General features: G+C 45.3%; 5 protein-coding genes across 5 annotated transcripts; 1 reads left to right on the forward strand and 4 right to left on the reverse strand.

Annotated features, from left to right (window-relative positions):
* Positions 1-3,123: 3,123 nt before the first annotated feature.
* BJ212DRAFT_1434756 (fatty acid hydroxylase superfamily-domain-containing protein) lies at positions 3,124-4,641 on the reverse strand. Its single transcript, XM_041337718.1, has 3 exons — positions 4,018-4,641; positions 3,638-3,968; positions 3,124-3,584 (listed from the first exon to the last, which is right to left on the reverse strand). The coding sequence occupies exons 1-3, from the start codon at positions 4,581-4,583 to the stop codon at positions 3,465-3,467; spliced, it is 1,017 nt and encodes a 338-aa protein (XP_041190042.1). The 5' UTR covers positions 4,584-4,641; the 3' UTR covers positions 3,124-3,464.
* Positions 4,642-7,174: 2,533 nt separating this feature from the next.
* On the reverse strand, positions 7,175-8,744 carry BJ212DRAFT_511118 (cell differentiation family, Rcd1-like-domain-containing protein). The gene is made up of 6 exons (XM_041343372.1): positions 8,333-8,744; positions 8,108-8,263; positions 7,938-8,044; positions 7,538-7,827; positions 7,413-7,482; positions 7,175-7,364 (listed from the first exon to the last, which is right to left on the reverse strand). Exons 1-6 carry the CDS (start codon positions 8,667-8,669, stop codon positions 7,305-7,307), a joined length of 1,020 nt encoding a protein of 339 aa, XP_041190043.1. The 5' UTR covers positions 8,670-8,744; the 3' UTR covers positions 7,175-7,304.
* Positions 8,745-9,248: 504 nt separating this feature from the next.
* On the reverse strand, positions 9,249-10,939 carry BJ212DRAFT_1277881 (kinase-like domain-containing protein; the record flags this gene model as incomplete). Its single annotated transcript, XM_041331393.1, has 9 exons — positions 9,249-9,489; positions 9,539-9,672; positions 9,720-9,860; positions 9,907-10,243; positions 10,296-10,401; positions 10,458-10,554; positions 10,605-10,727; positions 10,787-10,864; positions 10,913-10,939. 9 exons carry the CDS (start codon positions 10,937-10,939, stop codon positions 9,249-9,251), a joined length of 1,284 nt encoding a protein of 427 aa, XP_041190044.1.
* A 96-nt stretch (positions 10,940-11,035) lies between these two features.
* Positions 11,036-12,217, forward strand: BJ212DRAFT_1374609 (P-loop containing nucleoside triphosphate hydrolase protein). Its single transcript, XM_041336410.1, has 3 exons — positions 11,036-11,250; positions 11,309-11,511; positions 11,565-12,217. Exons 1-3 carry the CDS (start codon positions 11,136-11,138, stop codon positions 11,853-11,855), a joined length of 609 nt encoding a protein of 202 aa, XP_041190045.1. The 5' UTR covers positions 11,036-11,135; the 3' UTR covers positions 11,856-12,217.
* A 2,946-nt stretch (positions 12,218-15,163) lies between these two features.
* BJ212DRAFT_1483693 (uncharacterized protein) lies at positions 15,164-16,048 on the reverse strand (the record flags this gene model as incomplete). Its single annotated transcript, XM_041340657.1, has 5 exons — positions 15,164-15,486; positions 15,544-15,610; positions 15,662-15,716; positions 15,783-15,883; positions 15,968-16,048. The coding sequence occupies 5 exons, from the start codon at positions 16,046-16,048 to the stop codon at positions 15,164-15,166; spliced, it is 627 nt and encodes a 208-aa protein (XP_041190046.1).
* Between the last annotated feature and the right edge of the window lie 6,461 nt (positions 16,049-22,509).

A 22,509-nucleotide genomic window follows, 5' to 3' on the forward strand; every position in this document is an offset into this window, starting at 1 on the left:
CCTTCTCTTGTTATGAGACGAGCAAGAGGGGCGAGGAGTCTATACAACAAGTACACTACATTATCGTTAGACTTTGTAGCATGCGGGTGACGATATTTAAGGCTTACATCTCAGTATCTTGAAAGAACTGAGATGTTAGGGTGTTTCTACTGACACTTTCAAGGTGAGTACTGTTATGACTCAGATATAAGAATGAAACATAGAAAATAATGTAGGGCACAAGCTGACATCAATACATTGCTCACCTCTGTTCATTTCGGCTTGTGCTCGTACCTCTCACTCACTTCCCTTCTCTATCTCAGATCCTTTGGTCTTGGTCCTCTCAGATCTCTCGGAGTCCAACACCTTCTATGGATAGTGCACAAGGAACCTTATAGAATGTTGAGACACTCATTAGGGACACTCAAAGTTGGGCGCACACGTTGCACACCACACACCGCACACTGCACATGCACACGACCCCCCTCACACATGCACATGTGATCAAACTACCTTAGATAATCAACCATTAATGAAGTCTGAGCAAGTCAATTAGCAGTGTAGCACATTAAATCAAATAAATGGCTTGTTACACTTTGCATGATCAATATCTGCACTCATACCTCTTATTCATAGTTCTCTGTACTTTACAGTGGCTCAAAAAACTGTCCACATGTTTTTGCATTTTTTACTATTTACAATATTGTGTGAGAATACATAAAGACCTCAGTGACATGCTGATACCATATTGTGGTGCTGCTTCAGGGCTTTGGATTGAGCACCACATTGTGAGAATCAGAGGAGATATGGTGGAGATACAAGGCTTACAAAATCACGACTCATGCAGACAGTTTTTTGAGCACATATTAAAACTATATAAATCATCATTTATGACACCAGAACAATCATGCCACCATTAAATAAATTATAAAGTGGTGTCATTATGTCATTTTAAAACCATATCTAACTATACAAACCAAAAATTTCCATATGTCATGGTTATATTCACCATGAAAGCCACCCCCCCTGCTCAAAGGGATAATATCCTCTCTCTTTCCTATTCTGGCCTCTCTGCTTGTCAAATTTTCTCTAGAACTGGAGTATCCAAGTCCACTGTGGCCAAGTTCATCAAAGAAAGTCACACAGACAAGGAAAACTTCTGTGAAGGGCGTCCATCCAAGCTCACCTCTACTGATAGGATGGCTATTATTCAACATATCACTACAGGAAAGGCTGATAGTGCTGTCCAGGTCACCTATTACATCAATTCCATCATCACATTCCCTGTCTCTTCACACACTGTGAGAAACATTCTCAAGACAGCTCATCTCAGGTCAGCAACAAGGAAGAAAAGGCTCTCCTCTCTATCACACATAAACAGAGATGACTAACCTTTGCCTTAGCCCATCAGAATTGGATTACATGGACTGGAAGCATGTTATATGATCATATAAGACCACAATAAATAGGATTGGGTCAGATGGCAAGGTATATATGTGAAAAAAGAAGGGTGCTAGTCCTCTCTGCATATGTGTGATAGAGAGGAGAGCCTTTTCTTCCTTGTTGCTGACCTGAGATGAGCTGTCTTGAGAATGTTTCTCACAGTGTGTGAAGAGACAGGGAATGTGATGATGGAATTGATGTAATAGGTGACCTGGACAGCACTATCAGCCTTTCCTGTAGTGATATGTTGAATAATAGCCATCCTATCAGTAGAGGTGAGCTTGGATGGACGCCCTTCACAGAAGTTTTCCTTGTCTGTGTGACTTTCTTTGATGAACTTGGCCACAGTGGACTTGGATACTCCAGTTCTAGAGAAAATTTGACAAGCAGAGAGGCCAGAATAGGAAAGAGAGAGGATATTATCCCTTTGAGCAGGGGGGGTGGCTTTCATGGTGAATATAACCATGACATATGGAAATTTTTGGTTTGTATAGTTAGATATGGTTTTAAAATGACATAATGACACCACTTTATAATTTATTTAATGGTGGCATGATTGTTCTGGTGTCATAAATGATGATTTATATAGTTTTAATATGTGCTCAAAAAACTGTCTGCATGAGTCGTGATTTTGTAAGCCTTGTATCTCCACCATATCTCCTCTGATTCTCACAATGTGGTGCTCAATCCAAAGCCCTGAAGCAGCACCACAATATGGTATCAGCATGTCACTGAGGTCTTTATGTATTCTCACACAATATTGTAAATAGTAAAAAATGCAAAAACATGTGGACAGTTTTTTGAGCCACTGTATAATAAAAATAGATTATAGGAGACTTGGACACTTACTGCTCATACTTGCACTTGACACGGTCCCCTGTGACAGTGGGATTTAGGTTATGGAACTGCGGGAAAATCATGGCAGCCATGCACTGATATACAGTAGCCTTGCTATCACCCGAGGTATTCTGCAAATTTTTAGCTATCTTTGATACATAACATAGTTGTCAGCATACCTCACACTTCTTCCATTTGCCCAACAATACAACTCTGTTCTCCAGCAATTCTATCTTGGCCAGCAACTTCTAGATCAAGTCGTTGGTCCAGGTAATCTCAGGGATGGTGATTCCGGCATCCTTCTTCTTCCTCCCATGGTAATAATGCGAACAAACGATGACAAATGAGTGAGTGAGGGAGGTAAAGTGCAATCAGCATTGTAGAGAAGGTTGGATTATCTAAGGTAGTTTGATCATGTGTGTGTGTGCGAGGGGGGTCATGTGCATGTGTGGTATGCGGTGTGCAATGTGTGCGCCCAACTTTGAGTGTCCCTATTCTCCTCCGAGTTCGCTAATTTCCTCTGAGGACTTGTATTTCGTGCAGGACTGCCTTTGCAGCACTTGCAAGTGGAGCACGTTCCACACAAACCATGTCCATGACTGCAGGTATTGTATAAATGAGTCAGTACTTGCTCTGTCTAGCGCTGCTGTGGCAAAGGTCATTCAACAGGATGCAGTATGGTACGGAAATATTGGCCGAACTGTGTAATCCGATACCCTCGGGTCCACGTTTCTAAGTGTTCGGCATGAATTCGGCCTCTGGCGATATCATCAAGCCCCATATTGCCGCTCAGTTATATTTTAGCTTCCGTCTCGGTTCATCTTTTCCTATTCGGTCCCCATGCTTCAGGTGTTCGGCATCGTTGCGAGAAGAATGTCGAGGCTTGAATTATAGTATCACAACTTCAAGTTCGACATATGTATGCAAATTGCAAAGCAGGTAGAGCATTCTTTTGTCAGTAATGAAGACAATACAATTTCTCATGATGCGTAAATAGGGGCTGTTGACATTGTGAAGGAAGTTGGTCACAAACATTATCGTAGCTCTCATAACCTAGAATTATACAGCGAGAAAGGTGGTGAACGAAAAACATTAGGTTGAGTGAGCGAATTGTGTAGTCCTGAATTGAATCATTCGAATCAAGATTGACAAAACGAAAACCGAAATTCCGGAAATCTATATAGCATAACATCAAAATCGGTGCATCATGTTTTCTTAACCTTTTCTCTGCGTTCTTGAATATCTTTTCTGGTCATGCGCGTCCCGAGGAGGACATCCCAATGGACGAAGAAAGGCTGTGAAAAATTTGATTTGATTCCGATGACCTGTACGCCTCGTCAGCACCGTACAGGAATAGATTGGAGTGAAGGAAGCATACCTGATGGTGTATATCATGGTAGTCCGCGTTGTTTCCGCTCATCATCTGGAATGGATCAAAGGGGAGACTGTATCCGCAGTGATCGTCGACAGTCTTACACGTGCTGAACGCAAAGAGGAAAATAGTTTGTCGCACTGAAAGGTGTGATAGACGCTCCGCGAAGGCTGCGCCTACGCTGTCCAGCAAGAATCCTTCCAAGGGATGGTTGTATAATGCCCCAAAGGCATAGGGAACATAGAGTCTGTGATGCACAGAGTGGATCTTCTTGTAGAGATATTTATTCGTGTGCATCAAGCGATGGAGGAAGTATTGCCAGGTATCGACGATAAACCTGGGTAGACATTAGAGGGAAATCAAGCCAGATTTTGAATGACACCCACAACGCAAATAACATCTGTGCAACTGGAATTCCCCACCAGTACAACCAATGGGTCATCCCAGGCCCTCTCAGCTCCAAAAACTTCATTCCTGTCTCCTCTCCTAAGACATATCGCACGACCCATACCAATGTTCCTCCCAAGGCCACCATCTCACTCTGACACCGCGCAACCGATATTTCCGGCGACTCTATCAACCATGCAAAACCCAGTACAGTTTGCGTCACATGCTGGAGTAGGACAGCTCGTGCGACCTCCCAAGGGGTAGCCAAATTCCTAGATTTGACCTCCTCTGACTCGTGAATACGATATTTATCAAGCCATCGCCAGCCAGAGAGGTCAAGGCAGTAGAATACGAAAGACAGGAGCCAATAAGCGAGCACAGGGGCAGCGAGTGCAATGTGTGTGTCTGGAATGCCATCGAATATGTTTTGGCGGAGGGAGAAGTAGAATGGGATTTTAACTGGGGGAAGGCACACGGTTTCTCCAGTCACGAAAGATGGACATGTTGAGTTTAATGTTGATGACGGTCCCCCGAAGAAACCGTATGAAAAGAGTTCACTCATCATGAGTTGACGAATGTGGGCAAAAACGCGTTTTGAGGGTTCGAAAGTTTGATCAGTGACTTATATAGGCTTTAGGCTACACTCGCGCCCAAGTCATCGCTTCCGGTTTTGCACAAAGAGAAGAAATCTCTCACTCGCTCTTCATTACAAGTCTGTGTCCAAGACAACATTGACGCCATTCAAGCGCCTCAACGCGCTTCAACTCCAAGCCTGTGTTGAAATACGACCAAGTTTACTCCATTCAAACTTTGGATTTTGCAAGTTCAAGTCCGCACCGAATTAATTACAGCGTTTCACACTCGTGAGCGTGTTACTGGGCCACAGTGAGAATGAGGAACACTTGTTCGCAAATTGACCAGGACACGCTCAAGCTCATCCATTTCACGATTGAAGGAACATGAACTCGACCCTAGTTAGCACGGCATATGTGCTACCTGGCTTATCAGGATAATTTGCACCCAGCCTCTTTGTCCTGGATTCAATTCAGACAGGCACACTCGTTTAGATCACTGCGGCTAGTCACTACTAGTAAGCTTTTTGTACATTGTCCGAGTCATGCCACTGCTAATGCCTTTATCTTTTCGACATCTAGTTACTCGTTCCCGTACAGGATTGAAATAGAATGGTTTCACTCATTTCGAACCACACTAAGTAGCTATCCGTATCGATAGCTGCAAGGACCACTCGCCCTCGACCAAGCTCGTTACTCTTACGTCACATGGAGACTTGCTCTGGGACAACGAGAGGTAATTTTTTTCTGTGAAATCTTGTAAGAGCTAGACTGATTACTTCCACAAGTCCTCATCGATCACCGATAACACTTTCTGTTTCCGTATATATTGTATCAAAGGAGCAGAGTTATATGGGCGCATCCGACCCTCGTGGTGCTCCTGCGTATCTGGCAGCCACGCACGCCTGCAGGCACTGTTGCCAAATCGCCCTCGACTGCCCGACTCTTTGGACATTTATTGACGGCGTCTCTGCTCAGTGGCTGACCATTATGCTTGAGAGGTCGAAGAAAGCTGCCTTGGTCGACATTTACAATGATCCCAAACTGTTGCAACAATGCGGCTTCGAGTAAATTCTTTCGCAGTTACCTCGAATCAAATCCCTCTAGTTGTGTCCATCTCCACTGGAGGCCGATCGCATTTTGGACTGCTTGTTGTCGCTGCCCGCGCCGATGCTTCATACATTCAAATTCGTGGTCGTTGGCGACCCAACATTCACTAGGTCCATATCGGACACCGAAAGCACCTCAACTTCGGAGCGTTCAGCTTGCGCGATGCTGTTTCGGTTGGACATCGTGTATTTTCAGCAGGCTTCTTTCCATATAGGATCATTCATCCCCTGAGCGTAGTCCCCTGTCGTAGATCTTCTCAGCTCTGAGACGCATGCCTAACTTGGAGCTACTTACGCTTGAGCCTCGAAGTCCCAAACATGCCGACGGGCCCTTCGACCAAGTCCCACTCCCTCGGTTGAGAAGGCTAGAGCTGTCCAATTTCACTATCGACACTGCTATACCTCTCTTCTCACATTAAGTAGTCCATTGATGTCAGGGTTGTTATGAGCCTCACGAAAATTGAAAGCGCTCAAAGCTTCGCTGATCTACTTTCGGCCATGCACAAGAATCATGACGAATCTGTTCCCATTATTCGGTCCCTACGTGTCAGCCGTTTGCACTCCGGTTCAGCACGTCGATACCTGAGCATCCGTGGACCCCTCGTGACAGTGATGCATGACCTTCGATTGCATTATACGACTCATGGCTCACAAAGCCGGACATCCTATTTGACATTTGTTGGACGGTCCTACATCACGAAATTCAACACCTGGTTACGTCATTTTCTGGCCTTGATACTCCAGAAGAGTTCCAGCGCATGGGATCAGCAGACTTCTAGAGCTCGAAGGTATCCATCTGGATGATACCCCTACTCAAGGTTTGCTCACCGCGCTCCTGGTTGGAGACGAGTAAAGCTCGTGTACATCAACTTGGGATGTAGGGAACGTTCGTTCCTTGACAAGGTTCTCATACTGTGAGCCGGCCGTGATATCGGCATATACACGCTCCGACTAGCGAAGTACAGGAATCTAATGAGCGATGCTGTGGAGCGGCTTCAGATAACGGTTGCTGTTGATTTGGATGGGAATGAAGATGCGTTGATAGATGCTGACGGTAGCTGTCTTTGCCACAGCTGCAATGATAACAACTCTGAGTATTATGATTTTGATGCTGATGTGCTTTCCGGGGACCTGTTTTAACATATCCGGACCTAATGTATGGTGCTTAATACCTGTGAGTATATTAAATTAGGCCACGGTGAGAACAAAGAATGCTGGCGTGAGCCCATTGGCAGCTGAAAGTTCAGGTGCGCACAAAGTCCTTGAGTAATGAGGATTGTTTTCGTCTGTATGATCTGGTTAATGGAGTAGAAATGTTGCAGCTTCCCGATTCTCGAGAACCGCATCCCAGTAAATTTCAGGTATTCATAAGGTAGATACAAATGTAATGCTCTACGCAGATAATCAACAATTAGTACGAGTTTTAGATAGCAAGGGCCTGCGTTGGTACAAGAGACAAAAGTGCGAATACAATCACCAGTCGGTCGAGAAGTGGTGACAGTCCGTAACGGTTCGGAAAAAAAGAAGCATCAGATCTCATAAGAGTAGTCCGAATTTTTAGGATTCGTAAGTGGGTCGTTTTGATAGACTAGTTCGGGGCAGGTGTCACTGCTCATTGAGGTTGTTTAAAAGAGTCGTCAGACATCGTTTGGTAACCATGTCTCCCTGTTGACCCTTATAAGCGACGCTCTCTGGTGAAGAATGCAGACAAACCTTGAGAAGCACACTGAACGTCTGATCACGCAGTGGTTCAGGGAGACAAGCCCTCAGCGCTTCCCTCGCTCTGTCAATCGCATCAGCCCCGCCCACCCAACCCACACTCAAATAAGAAAACTCACCTCATATTATCGCTAAGTCTCAAATAACACCTTACGACGTGTTTCAACAACCTCACAGCCTGGGTTTCCACCAGCTGATTCACCATATTGCTCAACACCGTCCCCACGGCATAAAACCGCTCGTAAGTGTGGCAAATGTACGTGAGACCCGTTTCGTCGAGTAGGATCTTTTGGACGATGAAGATAGCGACTGTTTTAGAGAGTTCGGAACCCGTTTCCATTATACGGAGACAGAGGGGGATGATTTCGGTTGAGAGGAGGAAGTGAATGACTGTATTGTTGTCGTTTTGCTAGGGGTCGTGATATTTGGGTTTAGCATTTACAATTGAAATTGGGATTGAGATTGGAGAGGAGTACGAGGAGGTGAGGGGGAAGGAGGGAGGGAGGGGAAGAGACGAACCTTGACGAGGGCGCCAATAACGCCCAGTGAGGTAAGTCTGAGGTATTCAAACGGCCGCGTTTTCGAGGTCGTGTTCAGGAACGGGTATAAGAACAACGGGATATGCGCTATCATCGAAAACCAAAAAGTCAACCCAAACCCTACCCACCCAACCCAAGCACAGAACTCACCATTCAAAAATAACTGTCTCGTATCCGGATGCGAAGCCACGCACTGGAGCAACGCAAGGGCATTACATACTCGGTTCGATACATGCGCTGTGAGGTTTGGAGGGGAGAGGAGGGGGTAGACGGATACTATTTCTTGTAATAGCGCTGGCATGATACCTGCACCATTCCAACCAAACCACATCAATCAGCGTCAGCAAACCAACAAAACCTAATCAAAATACGTACCAAAGGAATGCCAAAGCACCAACGCAAGCTCCTCATACTGCTCCCTTTTCTTACTCAACTCCAGCAACGCAGCCTCGCGCGCATTAGGATCCGTAAGGTCAATAACAAGACTATATATCTTGCTCTCTTCTTGAAGACCCATGATGTGCTGGTGTGGGTGCAGGGAGGGCGTATGGCTCTGAGTATGTGTGTGTGTGTCGGAGTATCCGGAGAGCGCGGACCCTGCTAAGCGCTGCTGCTGCTGTTGTTGCTGTTGCTGTTGCTGGTATGGGTTGAATTGCCCAGCATGCTGGAGGTATGAGAGCGGTTTGGGGGAGATAAGCCCCGCCATGGCCATGGTTTTTGGGAAGTGTGGTCAGTGATGCAAGCCGCGAATAATGTGTAGTGTGGGTGGGGCGATTGTGTTTGCTTAGTAAGCTAACTTTATGAAGGACCCTACAGCAACGAATCACGATTAATGGGTTGATAGTATACGCAAGTCCAGGCGTCGTATAGCAAACTGTGTAAATCCACAACCACATGACTAGCCAGCAAACTAGCGCTAAATAGATGAAAAACTGTAAAAGAAAAGAAAAACAAATTGAAAGAAAGACTCGACTCCCTCAAAAACCAAAAGCCGAAGGAAAATCCAATAACTACAAAGGAACGCTCATAGAACAAAGGACAAGGACGGTATCGGGTGTCAGAACGAACTCGGATGTGCTATGTTGAACAAAGCGAAGGTATCCAGTGAGCAGCGCACTTGAAGTGAGATGATGATAAGGAAAGTGAGCAACAGCAACCAAGATTAGGTCCCCGAAATGAATGGATGGGGTGAGTATGGGATCGGGTGCGTACATATCGACAAGATACATGGGGGATATATCGTCAGCGGTCGTTATTTCGTCTGGCGGGTTGGGGTTGGGATGGGTACGGATCATGAGTAGTTCTTCTCTAGGACCCGGGGCATCTTTTCCATTCGGACATCGTCGCCATCGAACTCGCTTTCGTAGTGCTCGTGTATAACGCCTTCGGCCGGTGAGTCTGTTACGGGCGTTACGGGCCGACTTGATACGAGTCCGCCTGTGGAGGAAGTTGCGGTGATGGTTGATACGATCTGTTGATTCTGGGGATAGTATGATCGCCGGAGCATCTTCTTAAAGTCATATGATGCGAACCTGTGTTAAATTAAGAGGATACGAGGAAAAATGGTGTGAAATTGCGTACTGCTCTTCCATCTGTCTCATTTCGGCACTCAGTGTGTTAACATCTCGCGTCTTCCGTGCTTTAGCCTTTAATGGATTGTCTTCAAGTAACAATTCCTCCAATTCGTGCGATGCATCAAAGTTTGCCTTCTTTGACTTCGGAGGGCTTAGAGCGCGGATAATGTTCGGACAAAAGGACTCACATCAGGAGTGAACGGTGGCGGTAATTCTTTGGCTTCAAGTGTCGCCCAGTCAATGGGATGGAACCAGGGGTGTCGTTGCATTACTTCGTAGCCATCACTTTGCTTGCACGTGAGTCTCTTGGAAGGATCACGGTCCAAGAACTGCGAGGAAATCAGCACAAGAGGGTAGGCGGCATGATCCACGTACCCCTTTCAATGCCATCATGCCTGCTCGCGAGCACTTCTTATCGGCATCGTCGGGAAAGCGTAAGCTGTCTTTGCTAATGCTGTGGGTCAAGTCGGTATTTGTCTTTCCGCGGAAAGGTCTCCGACCGAAGAGAAGCTCGTATGCGCAAACGCCTAGGCTCCACCAGTCGATCGGGTAAGTATAGCCGCGTTTGGCAAGAATCTCGGGAGCCATGTAAGCCATGCTACCTGCAATGCCGGTAAGCATGCGGCGCTCGCTAAAGTGTACAGCAATATTGAAATCTGTGAGGTGTGCGTGACCCCGTTCATCGAGGAGAATGTTATCGGGTTTAAGATCACTGGTGTGGTAATTATGAAGGGGTGACAGATCCGGGATCGGATGACACATACCGGTGCATGATTCTGTGTTCATGAAGGAAAGCTAGAGCTGAAGCTATTTCTGCGACGTAGAAGCGTACTGTGTCCTCTGGTAACGAGCCTAACCGTTCAAGATGGACTGAATGGGTTGAAACGGACTAAGCGAAGAGGTAGAAGAAAACGAGGGCAACGTACATCTAAGGTCACCACCGAGCATGAGATCCAGGACGAAGAAACAGTTTTCATCGTCTTGGAAAGCATAACGAAGGTTAACGACGAATGGATGGTCGATCTATCAATTGAATGAATGAGAGGTGAAGATGTTGTTGTCTAGGTACTGACCTCCTCGAGCAATCTTCGTTCCTGAATGATATTTGCAACTGCTTTCATCTTTACACACTTTGTCTTGTTGATATATTTCAAGGCATACAACTCTCTGGTCTGTTTGTGTTGGACCATTCGGACCTAGAAATAAGTACCTTGTTCGTTTTGAGAGCGAAAATTGAGGTATAACAAATACGGACCTTTCCAAATGCACCTTTGCCGACACATCTCAAGAGAACAAAATGAAAGAGATTAACGTCGCCTTCGAAATCTACCGGCTATAACGATGAATTGGTTGGTTCAAGGCAGAATTAGGGCAAGCATACCTGAGGTCGACAGCAAAGGGCGCCCATGATGAAAAGGATGGTGGGATTATATTAAGAGGGTAAGGATGAGAGAATGAAGTAAGCAAAGGGGGGCGTTGTTCAGATATTTCGTCACGCTCCTTGTGACACTGTTTGACTATATTACATAACTTCTGTCACAGACTTATTTTTAGGTATCATAAAAAGTCTCATCGCTGCAGCGGCGCTAGCTTGTATCCCTTAGATGACCATGACTGTTCCTCCTCTAGTCGTATTTGGGCCTTCGGGGGTAGGCAAGGGTACTCTCATCAATCGTCTCATTAAAGAATTTCCAAACTCGTTTGGATTTAGTGTCTCTCGTACGGAGGCTTTCCTTCTAAACCCTCTCACACCATTTAATTGGTTCCCATCCCAAAGATACTACCCGCGCTCCACGTCCTGGTGAGATAGACGGCAAAGCATACCACTTTACCACAACCGATAACTTCAAGAACCTCATCTCCGAGGCCGCTTTCATCGAGCATGCCCAGTTTTCGGGCAACTTCTATGGGACGTCCATTCAAGCTGTGCAAGACGTCGCAGCAACAGGCAAGCGGTGCATTCTCGATATCGAAGTTCAGGTGCATCTCTTCCGCTTCGTCTTCTAGCCTGATCTTCACATGCCATATCCCAGGGCGTCCAACAGATCAAGCAAACGCCCCTCCACGCTACAATCGTCTTCGTCTCCCCACCCTCCATGACCGTGCTAAATAACCGCTTGCGTGGCCGTGCCACAGATTCTGAGGATGCCATCCAGCGTCGTCTCGCAATCGCACGTAGAGAGATCGACTACGCTCGCCAACCTGGCTCAGTAGACTACGTGATCGTCAATGATGATCTTGATACAGCATATCAAATGTTAAAGAGAATTGCAAACGGAGAGTCGGATGCGAGTGGGGATCAGATGCCTCCCTTGGATGATTAGATCTTTCTATTTATACCCTTACATCATCCCCGTACAAAGGACGTTCCCGCGGATGCCGTAAATCGTGCCTGAAGTACATAGCCCTGCAGGTTTCAAATTCCATCCTATTTATATGGTCGATAGGCCCGTATTGAAGCCGACACTAATGTTCACTTTCTCTCCATATTTGCTCGCAACCTTGACTGCACACGCTACTGACAACGAAGACACCGCATGCACTAAAAAACTTATGGACACCCATTCACTAATCTGATAATTGAGATTTACAGCTATTTTCATATTGATAGACCAGAATCTGGAAAACTCACTTAGCTGCTTTTGTTTGTTGTTGGAGTGACACCAAACAGAGGCATGTGCACTAGCTACTTTTGTAACTTGCTTGTGGAATACTAGTACTATGATGACTGCTGACCATCATCATGATGCATGGAAACTGGCGACATATACCAGATGCTGTGAAGCAGCAGTGGGTTGTTATGTCCACACATGGCATGACATTGAAGGCCACAGTGCAAGTGACAGGATCCAGCCATTGAACAGTCAATTGAGTTCTTCAGCTCTTGCAACTCACAGGTTCTGTCATTCAAAAGCCTCTGGGAAGTGGTCATCCTCATCTACTTACAGCACAGGATGTTGCAGTAAGTGAAGGCACAAAAGTATTTTGAATTTGATACCTAACTGTGACAGTACATTATTTCATGTGTTGAGTGCACTCCTAACATATTTCTATCTGAACTACAAAGTGCTCTATGGGAGGTGAGGGATACTGTAGAGATATGCACTTACCTTCAATGTCATCCAGGTGTGATCAAACATGTCTTAGCTTCGAAGATTTGAAGATGGGTGTGACCTGTGACACCTCAGAAATAGCTTTGACTCCACTGTGACTGAGCCACTGTCAGTGCCTGCAGCAACAGGCTCTCATTTCTCGATGATCCTCAAGGAGCACTTTGTATTCAGCTATCTGGCAACATGTCAAGCTTCAGGCTTCTCTGTGTATGCATGTACTGTCATACTATCAACACAGATCCTCCAATGTTCAGTAAGAAATAAGTCAGCTCTCAGGATGATTAACTCTGAAACCATCCCACAAAGCCCTTCTGTACCATGGCCAGTTTGCATCTCCTATGTGTTCCTTCAAAGTTTCAGGCTATTGTTCCTTCCCACTCTCTCTCAGTCACTCAGCTGCTCGTCTTCAAGTTGCCTGTGAGTCTCAAAACCAATCCATCATGCACCAGTATTGTTCTTTCTCAAGAGCCCCCCCTGCATGATGTAGAGAAGAATGACATTGAGACATGGGACTGAACCAAGACAGCTCAATAAAGGTTGAAAAACCTCAATCCAAGTTGGCACTAGACAAGGTTGAGCCACCATTTGCGCATGCTGCAGATGTTGAGCTCAATCCTTGTGATATTCCTGTTGATGTGGTTCTACTTCACATTACATCAGGAGGGTCAGTCCCTTGAGGCTATGGTACTGATGATTCTGGCAACCTGCTGGCTTGCAATGAGGCAGAAGGATATGATCAAGAGCTTGCAGCTTCTGCCACTGAGGGTGGTGAAGAAATTTTTGGTCATGGGAAGTGCAGATGCATGGAAAATATGCAGTACAAATTTTTTTGGAAACATTGACCATAGTTTAGGCGTTTTTTCATGTTTTACTGTATGTCACAATTTACCTTTGACACTTTCAACTTTGTGTGACAGTCACACAAAATAGCTTTGATTCAAAGGATGTGTGATGCTGTGATGAAGGTAAGTGTGTATCTCTACAGTATTGAGTGTCCCTTGCCACCATCGAACAAACACTACATAGGCATGGATTGACTCACAAGCATGTATGTAAAATATGTTTGTGCATGTAAATTCCGACAGTGTCATACAGGTGACTCAAGCTGCAATTGAGCACAATGAAGACAAATGTGACCAATATCAAATTTTTATTGCCGAAAATTTCTGTCCTGGCCAGCTCGTCTTCATAGATGAATCTGCCTGTAACTGAATTATGACTAAGCACCAAAATGCATGGTCACTGTTACGGCAAACCGTAGGTCGACTAGGATGGGCGCGACGATAGGTACTCGATAAGAGTACACCTAAAGCCGGATCGTGTCCTCACAAATGTAAGGTTCTTAAGACAAGTCAGAGAGTGTCTCTGGCTTGAATATCGGTATCAGACGACTTAGGATTGGGAGTCCTAAGCGAAGGATGTTTTGGGTAAGACCTAGTAGATTAAAGTGAAGTCTACCTAAGTACAAGACCTGGTTTATATAGTCATAACCTGCTTTAGGGCAGGTGCGTATACGTCATCAAGACGAGTCAGAGATAAGGGATGAGTCATAGATAAGGAAATGAGTCAGCTAGCAACGGCACGCGGCGGTTGTGCTGTAATACAAGAATAGATGGACACTGGTCTAGTGATGGCACATTCTAGTGCGGTCATGACGTAATACAAGAGAGTAGAAGAAAGAATGATAGGGGGTAACCACTCATTGTAACAGTCACTGGCAGGAGTGTGTGCTCATCAGTTCAATTGTTTCATTTGGGGTCAGGGGCATGTCAAAATTTTGCTGATGGGGGTGTCTTGACAGTAGTTTGTCTTTTCAGATATTCTATTCTTCCTGCTATCTCACTAGATGGCATCTTACATCTCAACATCCAAGATCATTCATATACTGCAGCGATATTCAATGAATTCATAGGGGGGTTTACTCAACAATATGAACCAATACCCTCAGAAGAACTCTGTTATTGTGATGGACAATGCTAGCATACACAAGTCAGCATATCTCAAAGAGATGATCTGGCAAAGGTATGTTATCCCAATGTCACTGTTCGAGTAGTGCCATTGACCATTGATCTTTTTTCAGGGGGATGTGTCTCATTTATCTGCCACTTTATTCTCCTGACTTCAACCCTATTGAAGAAGCCTTTTTGGCCCTCAAAGCTTGGATAAGGTGGAGCTGTATGCCAGAGGTGGATTTGCAGGTGAAATGACCTGTGATCCTTATAGCCTGCTGTGGGAAGCAGTGTTTGCATCTGTGACAAGAAAAAGTTTGAGGATGGTTTGCAGACAGTGGATACTTGATGTGATTGATAATGTACAATTACAGCTAGTACATGATCATGATGAGAATACAATATTTTGTACAACCACAAGTACTACTTGACAACTACAAATCAAGGCTTCAAATGTTTGAGCTTTGTTCAAATTTCAACACTTTGCTCACAGCAGCACTGAGCACTATAGTTCTCTTTACCATCATTGTTAGTGGCCCTTCCTTTGCCCTTCCTGGTGTGTTGAATGAGTCAATGAGTGACTTTCAGGAATGACTGAATGACACCCATGGGCATACCAACAACATCAACAAAAAACTCATCTGATAGGCCAATCACATTATTGACATATGTGACCCCATGATTGAGGAGATCATCCTTATATTGGGACATATGCAAAAGTGGCATCATGACATCCATTTCGTGAAGGATGTCAGTAATGGGAGGGTAGGTGATAAATTCATCATCCTCGTCATGGCAAAGGAAAGTTGTTGCAAAACCCTGGGAAGTATTGACTTGATGGTGGTCACCAGCATCACTGAGAGCCTCCTTAGTAGGGATATGGACATGAATGACTGGAAGAGTAGGAGTTGCACTAGTAGCAGATGGGCCATTTGCTGAAGATAATCAACATTTCTTTGGAACATGGTCAAAGGCAGCCATCTCTGGGGGTTTATCATAGGTAGCCTCTGCCAAGAACTTCAAATACATGTCAGTCAAATGTCACTGATATGAGTTTCTGTCACTTACTATCTTTTTTGCCCAGAGGGTGAGGTTATAGATATCTTGAGCTTCATGGTCACCACTAATAGGATTGATATAGCAGAATTTGCTGTGCTTCTTGCAGTCGAGCTTATTCTTGAGCTCTCACAACTTGGCAGCAAAGCTCATGCAGGTTGGAGGGTCTTGATTGTCATTGACAGCTTCATGACAACGAGAACGAGTGGCAGAGGGTGCTTGATGAGCTGGTTTCTAATAGTGTATTAGTCAGTAAGCAATACTCAACCACTAAGTATTCTCTTACCAGGTTATGTATTTCAAGAACTACTCACCAACTTTGAGCTCATTTGATGAGATCACAGCCCTGCTTGAATGCCTCTCAAAGCTGTTGTTCATTGGAGAGCTGATGAGGGGCATCTTGGACTTGATCATTGTGAAACTTGTACCTGATGAAGGAATCAACTACTAAGCTATGGCACTACAAGGGATACCAAGTCAGAGTATATGTGTGGTTGTCTCAGCTCTGCCTAGGTTGCTATACTTTGCAAAGGCAATGTTACAATCGTGGTTACCCCCTATCTTTTCTCTCTCTATACTTGTGTATTACGTCATGACCGCACCTGGCTGTGCCATCATTAGACTAACGCCTTTCTATATCTGTATCACTGTATTACAGCACGACCGCCATGTGCCGTCACTAGATGACTCATTCTCTTATCTCTGACTCGATTGATGACACATGTGTACCTGCCCTAAAGTACCTACGTCTATATAAACCCGGTCATGTACTTAGATAGACTTCACTTTAATCTACTAGGTCTTACCCAGAAACATCCTTCGCTTAGGACCCCCAATCCTAAGTGTCTGATACGATATTCGAGCCAGAGACACTCTCTTTGACTTGTCTTAAGAACCTTACATTTGTAAGGCCTCGATCTGGCTTCAGGCATTACTCTTATCGAGTACCTGTCGTCGCGCCCATCCTAGTTCGCCATAACAGGCAAGTGTGTTTGACCCAAGGGGAAGTGAGTGCAACACATCCACAGGTCGCATGAAGCATGGGAAAGTCACACACATGGAGGTGAAGGCATGCACAGAGAGTGGTAGGATGCACAAAGCATGGGAAAGTCGCATGCTAATAGGTGAAAGTGTGCAAAGGGCTAGGAATGCAATGGGGACTAAGGGAGGGTGATGACTAATACTGATGGGCACAAGGATGACAAATGCGATGATGATAGAGTGTGATTGCCAAAATGCTACTGACTATGGCTCAAAAAAAGCATGCACTATGCTGAGGGATGCTAAGGGATACTAACTCCCCACTAAGTGGTAGCTAACTAACTGATAAAAATGTGAATGCTATCATGCAAAAGGCAACTAAGCGTGTTCCCATGATGTGGAGCCAACATGAGTAAGGCACAGGAACAAAGAAGGTATATGTAAGTAAGGGTCCATGATGGAATATGGTGTCATGATAAGAATAAATGCAAAAAATGTGCCAGTAGGACCTGCTGGACAATGGATGGATGCTCCTGGATGATGGGTGATGAAGTGCGGGAAAGCGCATGGGACACATGCAGGAATGCATTGTGGGAGAGTGGTGCATACATTGCGCAAAGCACGGGAAGATCGCACATGTATAGGCTGAGTGAAGGAATGATATAAGGAATGATACCACAAGTTTGTGCTGCAAACTGTATGCAGATACATCGCAATATAGGGCTCTACAGGCATACAGAGGCATGAGTCTCTACACCAAGTTTGGCATTCACTGGGTCAAGGTCCATCTTTGCACAAATGTGTGAAAAAAAGTCTTCAAATGTAATATTGACAGGAAGGCAGATTTGGACACAGCTGACATGTCCACCTACAGCTCCAGTATTTAATGGTACAGAGATATTGATGTTGGTGATAACTGGCAATACATGAAGTTAGATATTATCTAGTTGTGTGATGACACAGTGGATGTACTTATGAACCACCATATTTGCACCAGGGTAGCATGGCTGTTGAATTGATGGTGCAGTGGCTGACTCTTGATGGACCATATCACTGGCAGGATTTTGTAGTAGTGTATCTTGGAGCGAAGACAGAGGCATGCCAGCAGGGCCTTGAAATTGAGTCTGCAAATGCTGACTTGGAGGACCATGAATGAAAGGATGCATCAGAAGCATATTGAACCAATAACCAGTGCAGGGATAGTGATGTTAAAGGACCTTGCATTGGCCCTCATCAATGAAAGGACTCTGGCTTGGAGAACTAGGGTTTGAGTCAGACATGTTGAAGATGATTGATGCAGCAACTCACCCCTCACTAGCAGGATTATATACCACAGACAACCTGAGTACATGTCCAGATGGATCAACATTGTCAGATGATTGAAAAACCATTGTTTTCAACAGAGATGAAGAATGCTAGGGTTGCAGAAACTAAGTGGAGCCCATTTTATGATGACCAGAACTTACCTTCAATGTGTTAAGGTCACGTGCTCAAGGGGGTCAGATCACAAGGGCTTGGCCTCAGCTCGTACACTGTGCCCCTTTCCTGAGTATGTGCCCTTAATTTCCAGGGGCTAGAACAGTTGTCCGGATCTGAAATGTGAGATAAATCCAATGGACGTCCAGATATTACCTGGGCAAGCGGATAAGACTAATCTGGATGAAGTCCAGACTAGAAACTAACAGAGGATGGACTACCCTTAAGGTAGAGTCAGAAAGGTAGTCTAGGATGCAATCCTAAGACTCGGAATATGACAAGAGACTTATCTTGAGTCTGGAGGACACAGGAATGAGCAGGAACTAAGATGATATTCGAACTGGAGTATTTCTGAGAGTTACAGGAGGTTTATATACTGTAGGTATCATATAGGAATCAGTCAGCAAACATAAAGGCTATGTACAAAGCATATGCAGAGTCTATTAGTAAGTAGGATGGATCACAAATAATGAACACCAAAAATGAAATGTATGTAATGGATCAATAATCAAAAGGGAAACATGGTTAACTGGAGTCCGGAGACAGGGGCAGTCTAAATGGGGTTGGGCACTGATATAGGGTTTGGATTCTGGAAGGGAGATAAAGATAGATCAGATCATTTGAGATCCGGATCTTGGATCTGGATATCTGGAGAAGTGGATTTAGAGTTGAGAGTCCAGAATGGCATATGACAGTATCTCCCCCTTTAGGCTGAACCCTTGAGGCACAGGGGGTTGGAAATGAGGGTCTGGAAGAAATGAGTATGAGACAATGGAGAAGTCGATGGGGGATTCCAGGGGATGGATTTCACAGATATAGTGTTGCCAAAGCATCCTATTTGATTCTTACCCCCCATATTCTTCCATCAGCTTATTCACTATGTCTGGCAACTCTTCCAACCAATCTAACAAGCCCAAAACTGCCAGGGAGGAACTGGAACTGCGTCAGGCCCAGATGAGGGCGGAATTAGCTGAAGTGGAGGCCAACATCCATCTGGCTGATGAAGCAGAAGAGCACTGGAAGGCAGAAGAGCTCCAGAGGGCGGAGGAGCAGAAACGTCAGGAGGATGAGGAGAAGAAGCAGAGGGAGTTGGCTGAGATCCGGAAGGAAAGGGCTGAGAAGGCCCAGAGGGCAGAAAAGGTGAGTTTCCTGTGGTCTGGACTGGTCCGGAATTGAAAATGTGCTTGTCCTCAGATGAGATATGATCCAGAGGCATGCAGGAACTGTGTGACTAAGAGGAGGGAATGCTGTTGGGTTGAGGCTGGTAGTAGGTCCACTGTAAGTGTCTATTTTCTGGACGTCTGGATCTGGTATTTTGACATCCAGACAGATAAAGGCTTGAGATGCCTGCCAGAAAACCAAGGAGAAGTGCTATGGACATCCAAAAGGCCCTGAGGAGAACTGGAAATACTTTGATCAGGCCTCATCCATGTCTTCCAACAAGAAGAGGACTTGTCTGGAGGGGACTCCTTCTCCCAAAGGCAAGGGGAAGAGATGTCAGCGCAGTCCGGATCCAGATTCTGGAGATGAGGTGACCATTATCTCTAATCCAGCTACTATTATAGGGGCAGAAGAAGCAAATGTGGAGTATGATGATCAGGCTTGGGTCGCTGTGGCCAACAGTATTGTGGCTGAGTTGGTCCGGACTAACGGACTTCTGGAGAGGAGCATTCAGGTGGCAGAAGGGAGTAGAGCTGCAGTGGACTGGATGAGTATTGGTATGGCCAGATTCCTGGACCAGCAGAGGGAGTTCCAGAACACCCTTATGGAGTACATCCGAGGTGGATCCTGGGATTCCAGATCCAGAGAGGAGAGTGCTCAGGAGGATGAGGGAGTGGGAGAGGTGGAAAAGGAGGCTGGAAATGAGGCCAGCGGATCTGGAGGTGACATGGAGACTGATGCCTGATTCTGGATTTCTGCTCTTGCCCTCTAAATGTACTCATATATCTGCATGTATCTCAAAGTAGTGAAATGGGACCGGGTTTGTCTGGGTATGCAGAGTGAAAGTCGGATACTAATTCTGAGGCATTTCCAAGCTCCGTGGCAAGTAGCCAAGATGTTTCCTCATCTGTTCCCTCATATCCAGACCACCGGATGAGGTATAGGAGCTGACAGTGTCGTCTCCGGCGGTCAAGTTTAGAGTCCAGAATTTCGGAAATTTCATACTCAGGCTCTCCATCAACTTCCACTGGAGGTGGGGGTGCTTGGATGCGATTGGGGATGGTGTTGGGAGTTGTGGGTTCTAACTTGGAGACATGGAAGACAGGGTGGACGGATTTCATGGATTCTGGAAGATGTAGGGTAAAGGAGTGGGATCCGGGATGGGATATGATCTCAAAGGGTCCTAAGTTCTTTTCCAAGGGTTTCTTTGGGGGTCTAGTGGACCGGAAATATTGTGCTTTGACAAAGACTAGATTTCTGACCTTGAAGTCTGGAGCAGGTTTCTGCTTAGCATCAGCAGGACCCTGATAGCACTCCTGCACATGGGACATTTCTTCTCAGAGGAATTGGTGAAGCTTGTTGAGATCTATAGCATAATCATGGGCATGGGCAGAAGAGAGGTCGTGTTCCAGATGGACGGAAATGTTTGGATGGTATCCCTTGTTGGCGAAGAAGGGTGAAACTCCGGTAGTAGCACTTGGAGCATTGTTGTATGCGAATTCCACCAAGGGTAATAATTCTGACCAATTATCCTGCTGGTAGTTGCAGTAAATCCAGAGGTATTGTTCCAGGGTCTGGTTGGCTCTGTCTGTCTGTCCATCTCCTTCTGGATGATATCCGGATGTGAAGTGGAGAACCATATCCAGTGCTTTCCCTAGAGACTGGAAGAAGTGGGACATGAATTCCGTACCTCGATCGGAAGTGACATGGGACAGGACGCCATGCTTAGAGAATACATGGAGTAGGAATAGGCATGCGAGGTCTGGGGAGGTAATGGTGTCATGAGTCGGAACAAATATTGCTTGCTTGGATAGATGATCTATGATGACAAGGATGGCTGTAAAGCTGGATGAGTCCAGAAGTTGTTCTATGAAATCCATGGAAATGGAGTTCCATGGCTTTTCTGGGATAGGGAGCTGTTTGAGCAATCCATAGGGTTTATGTCTTGGAACCTTGGCTCGGGCGCAGGTAGTACAGGATCTAACATAGTCCCTAACATAGGTGCATATTCCAGGCCAGGTATATTTGTGTTGGATGAGTTCTAACATCCGGTTTTGACCAAAATGTCCAGATAGGGGGTGGTCATGAGTATTCCAGAGTATGCGGAGTCATAGATCATTGGATTCTGGAACATATATATGATTGTCACAGCGGAGGAGACCATCAACATCCACTGTCCATCTTGGATCTGAGGGTTCCGGAAGATGTATGGAGGCGATAGGGTCATTAGGGAGTGCGGTCAGGATGTCAGTCTGGAGTCATTCTACAGTGGCTCAAAAAACTGTCTGCATGTTTTGACATTTTTCACTATCTATGATATTGTGTGAGAATGAACAAATGCCTCAAGGACATGGTTATACCACATTGTAGTATGGCTTCAGGGCTTTCATTTGAGCCCTACACCGTGGGAATCGGTGGAGATATGGTGGAGATACAAGGCTCACAAAATGGTGACTCATGCGGACAGTTTTTTGAGCACATATTAAAACTATATAAATCATCATTTATGACACCATAACAATCATGCCACCATTAAATAAATTATAAAGTGGTGTCATTATTTCGTTTCAAAACCATATCTAACCATACAAACCAAAAATTTCCATATGTCATGGTTATATTCACCATGAAAGCCACCCCCCCTGCTCAAAGGGATAATATCCTCTCTTTTTCCTATTCTGGCCTCTCTGCTTGTCAAATTTCCTCTAGAACTGGAGTATCCAAGTCCACTGTGGCCAAGTTCATCAAAGAAAGTCACACAGACAAGGAAAACTTCTGTGAAGGGCATCCATCCAAGCTCACCTCTACTGATAGGAGGGCTATTATTCAACATATCACTACAGGAAAGGCTGATAATGCTGTCCATGTCACCTATTACATCAATTCCACCATCACATTCCCTGTCTCTTCACACACTGTGAGAAACATTCTCAAGACAGCTCATCTCAGGTCAGTAACAAGGAAGAAAAGGCTCTCCTCTCTATCACACATATGCAGAGATGACTAGCACCCTTCTTGTTTCACATATATACCTTGCCATCTGACCCAATCCTATTTATTGTGGTCTTATATGATAATATAACATGCTTCCAGTCCATGTAATCCAATTCTGATGGGCTAAGGCAAAGGTTAGTCATCTCTGCATATGTGTGATAGAGAGGAGAGCCTTTTCTTCCTTGTTACTGACCTGAGATGAGCTGTCTTGAGAATGTTTCTCACAGTGTGTGAAGAGACAGGGAATG

This window comes from Suillus subaureus, assembly GCF_016647635.1.
Source record: "Suillus subaureus strain MN1 chromosome Unknown BJ212scaffold_29, whole genome shotgun sequence".
NCBI classification, from domain to species: Eukaryota; Fungi; Basidiomycota; class Agaricomycetes; order Boletales; family Suillaceae; genus Suillus; species Suillus subaureus.

What these genes read in the sequence shown, in the direction of transcription:
- BJ212DRAFT_1434756 (XM_041337718.1), bottom strand. Translation starts at nt 4,583, where the DNA reads ATGATGAGTGAACTCTTTTCATACGGTTTCTTCGGGGGACCGTCATCA. An exon ending in GCACAGATGTTATTTGCGTT is followed by an intron (nt 3,969 to 4,017) that starts GTGGGTGTCATT and finishes ATGTCTACCCAG; the next exon opens with GTTTATCGTCGATACCTGGC. An exon ending in ACCATGATATACACCATCAG is followed by an intron (nt 3,585 to 3,637) that starts GTATGCTTCCTT and finishes CGAGGCGTACAG; the next exon opens with GTCATCGGAATCAAATCAAA.
- BJ212DRAFT_511118 (XM_041343372.1), bottom strand. Translation starts at nt 8,669, where the DNA reads ATGGCCATGGCGGGGCTTATCTCCCCCAAACCGCTCTCATACCTCCAG. An exon ending in TTATTGGCGCCCTCGTCAAG is followed by an intron (nt 7,828 to 7,937) that starts GTTCGTCTCTTC and finishes CACGACCCCTAG; the next exon opens with CAAAACGACAACAATACAGT. An exon ending in CGTTCAGTGTGCTTCTCAAG is followed by an intron (nt 7,365 to 7,412) that starts GTTTGTCTGCAT and finishes AAGGGTCAACAG; the next exon opens with GGAGACATGGTTACCAAACG.
- BJ212DRAFT_1374609 (XM_041336410.1), top strand. Translation starts at nt 11,136, where the DNA reads ATGACCATGACTGTTCCTCCTCTAGTCGTATTTGGGCCTTCGGGGGTA. An exon ending in GTTTGGATTTAGTGTCTCTC is followed by an intron (nt 11,251 to 11,308) that starts GTACGGAGGCTT and finishes CCCATCCCAAAG; the next exon opens with ATACTACCCGCGCTCCACGT. An exon ending in TTCTCGATATCGAAGTTCAG is followed by an intron (nt 11,512 to 11,564) that starts GTGCATCTCTTC and finishes GCCATATCCCAG; the next exon opens with GGCGTCCAACAGATCAAGCA.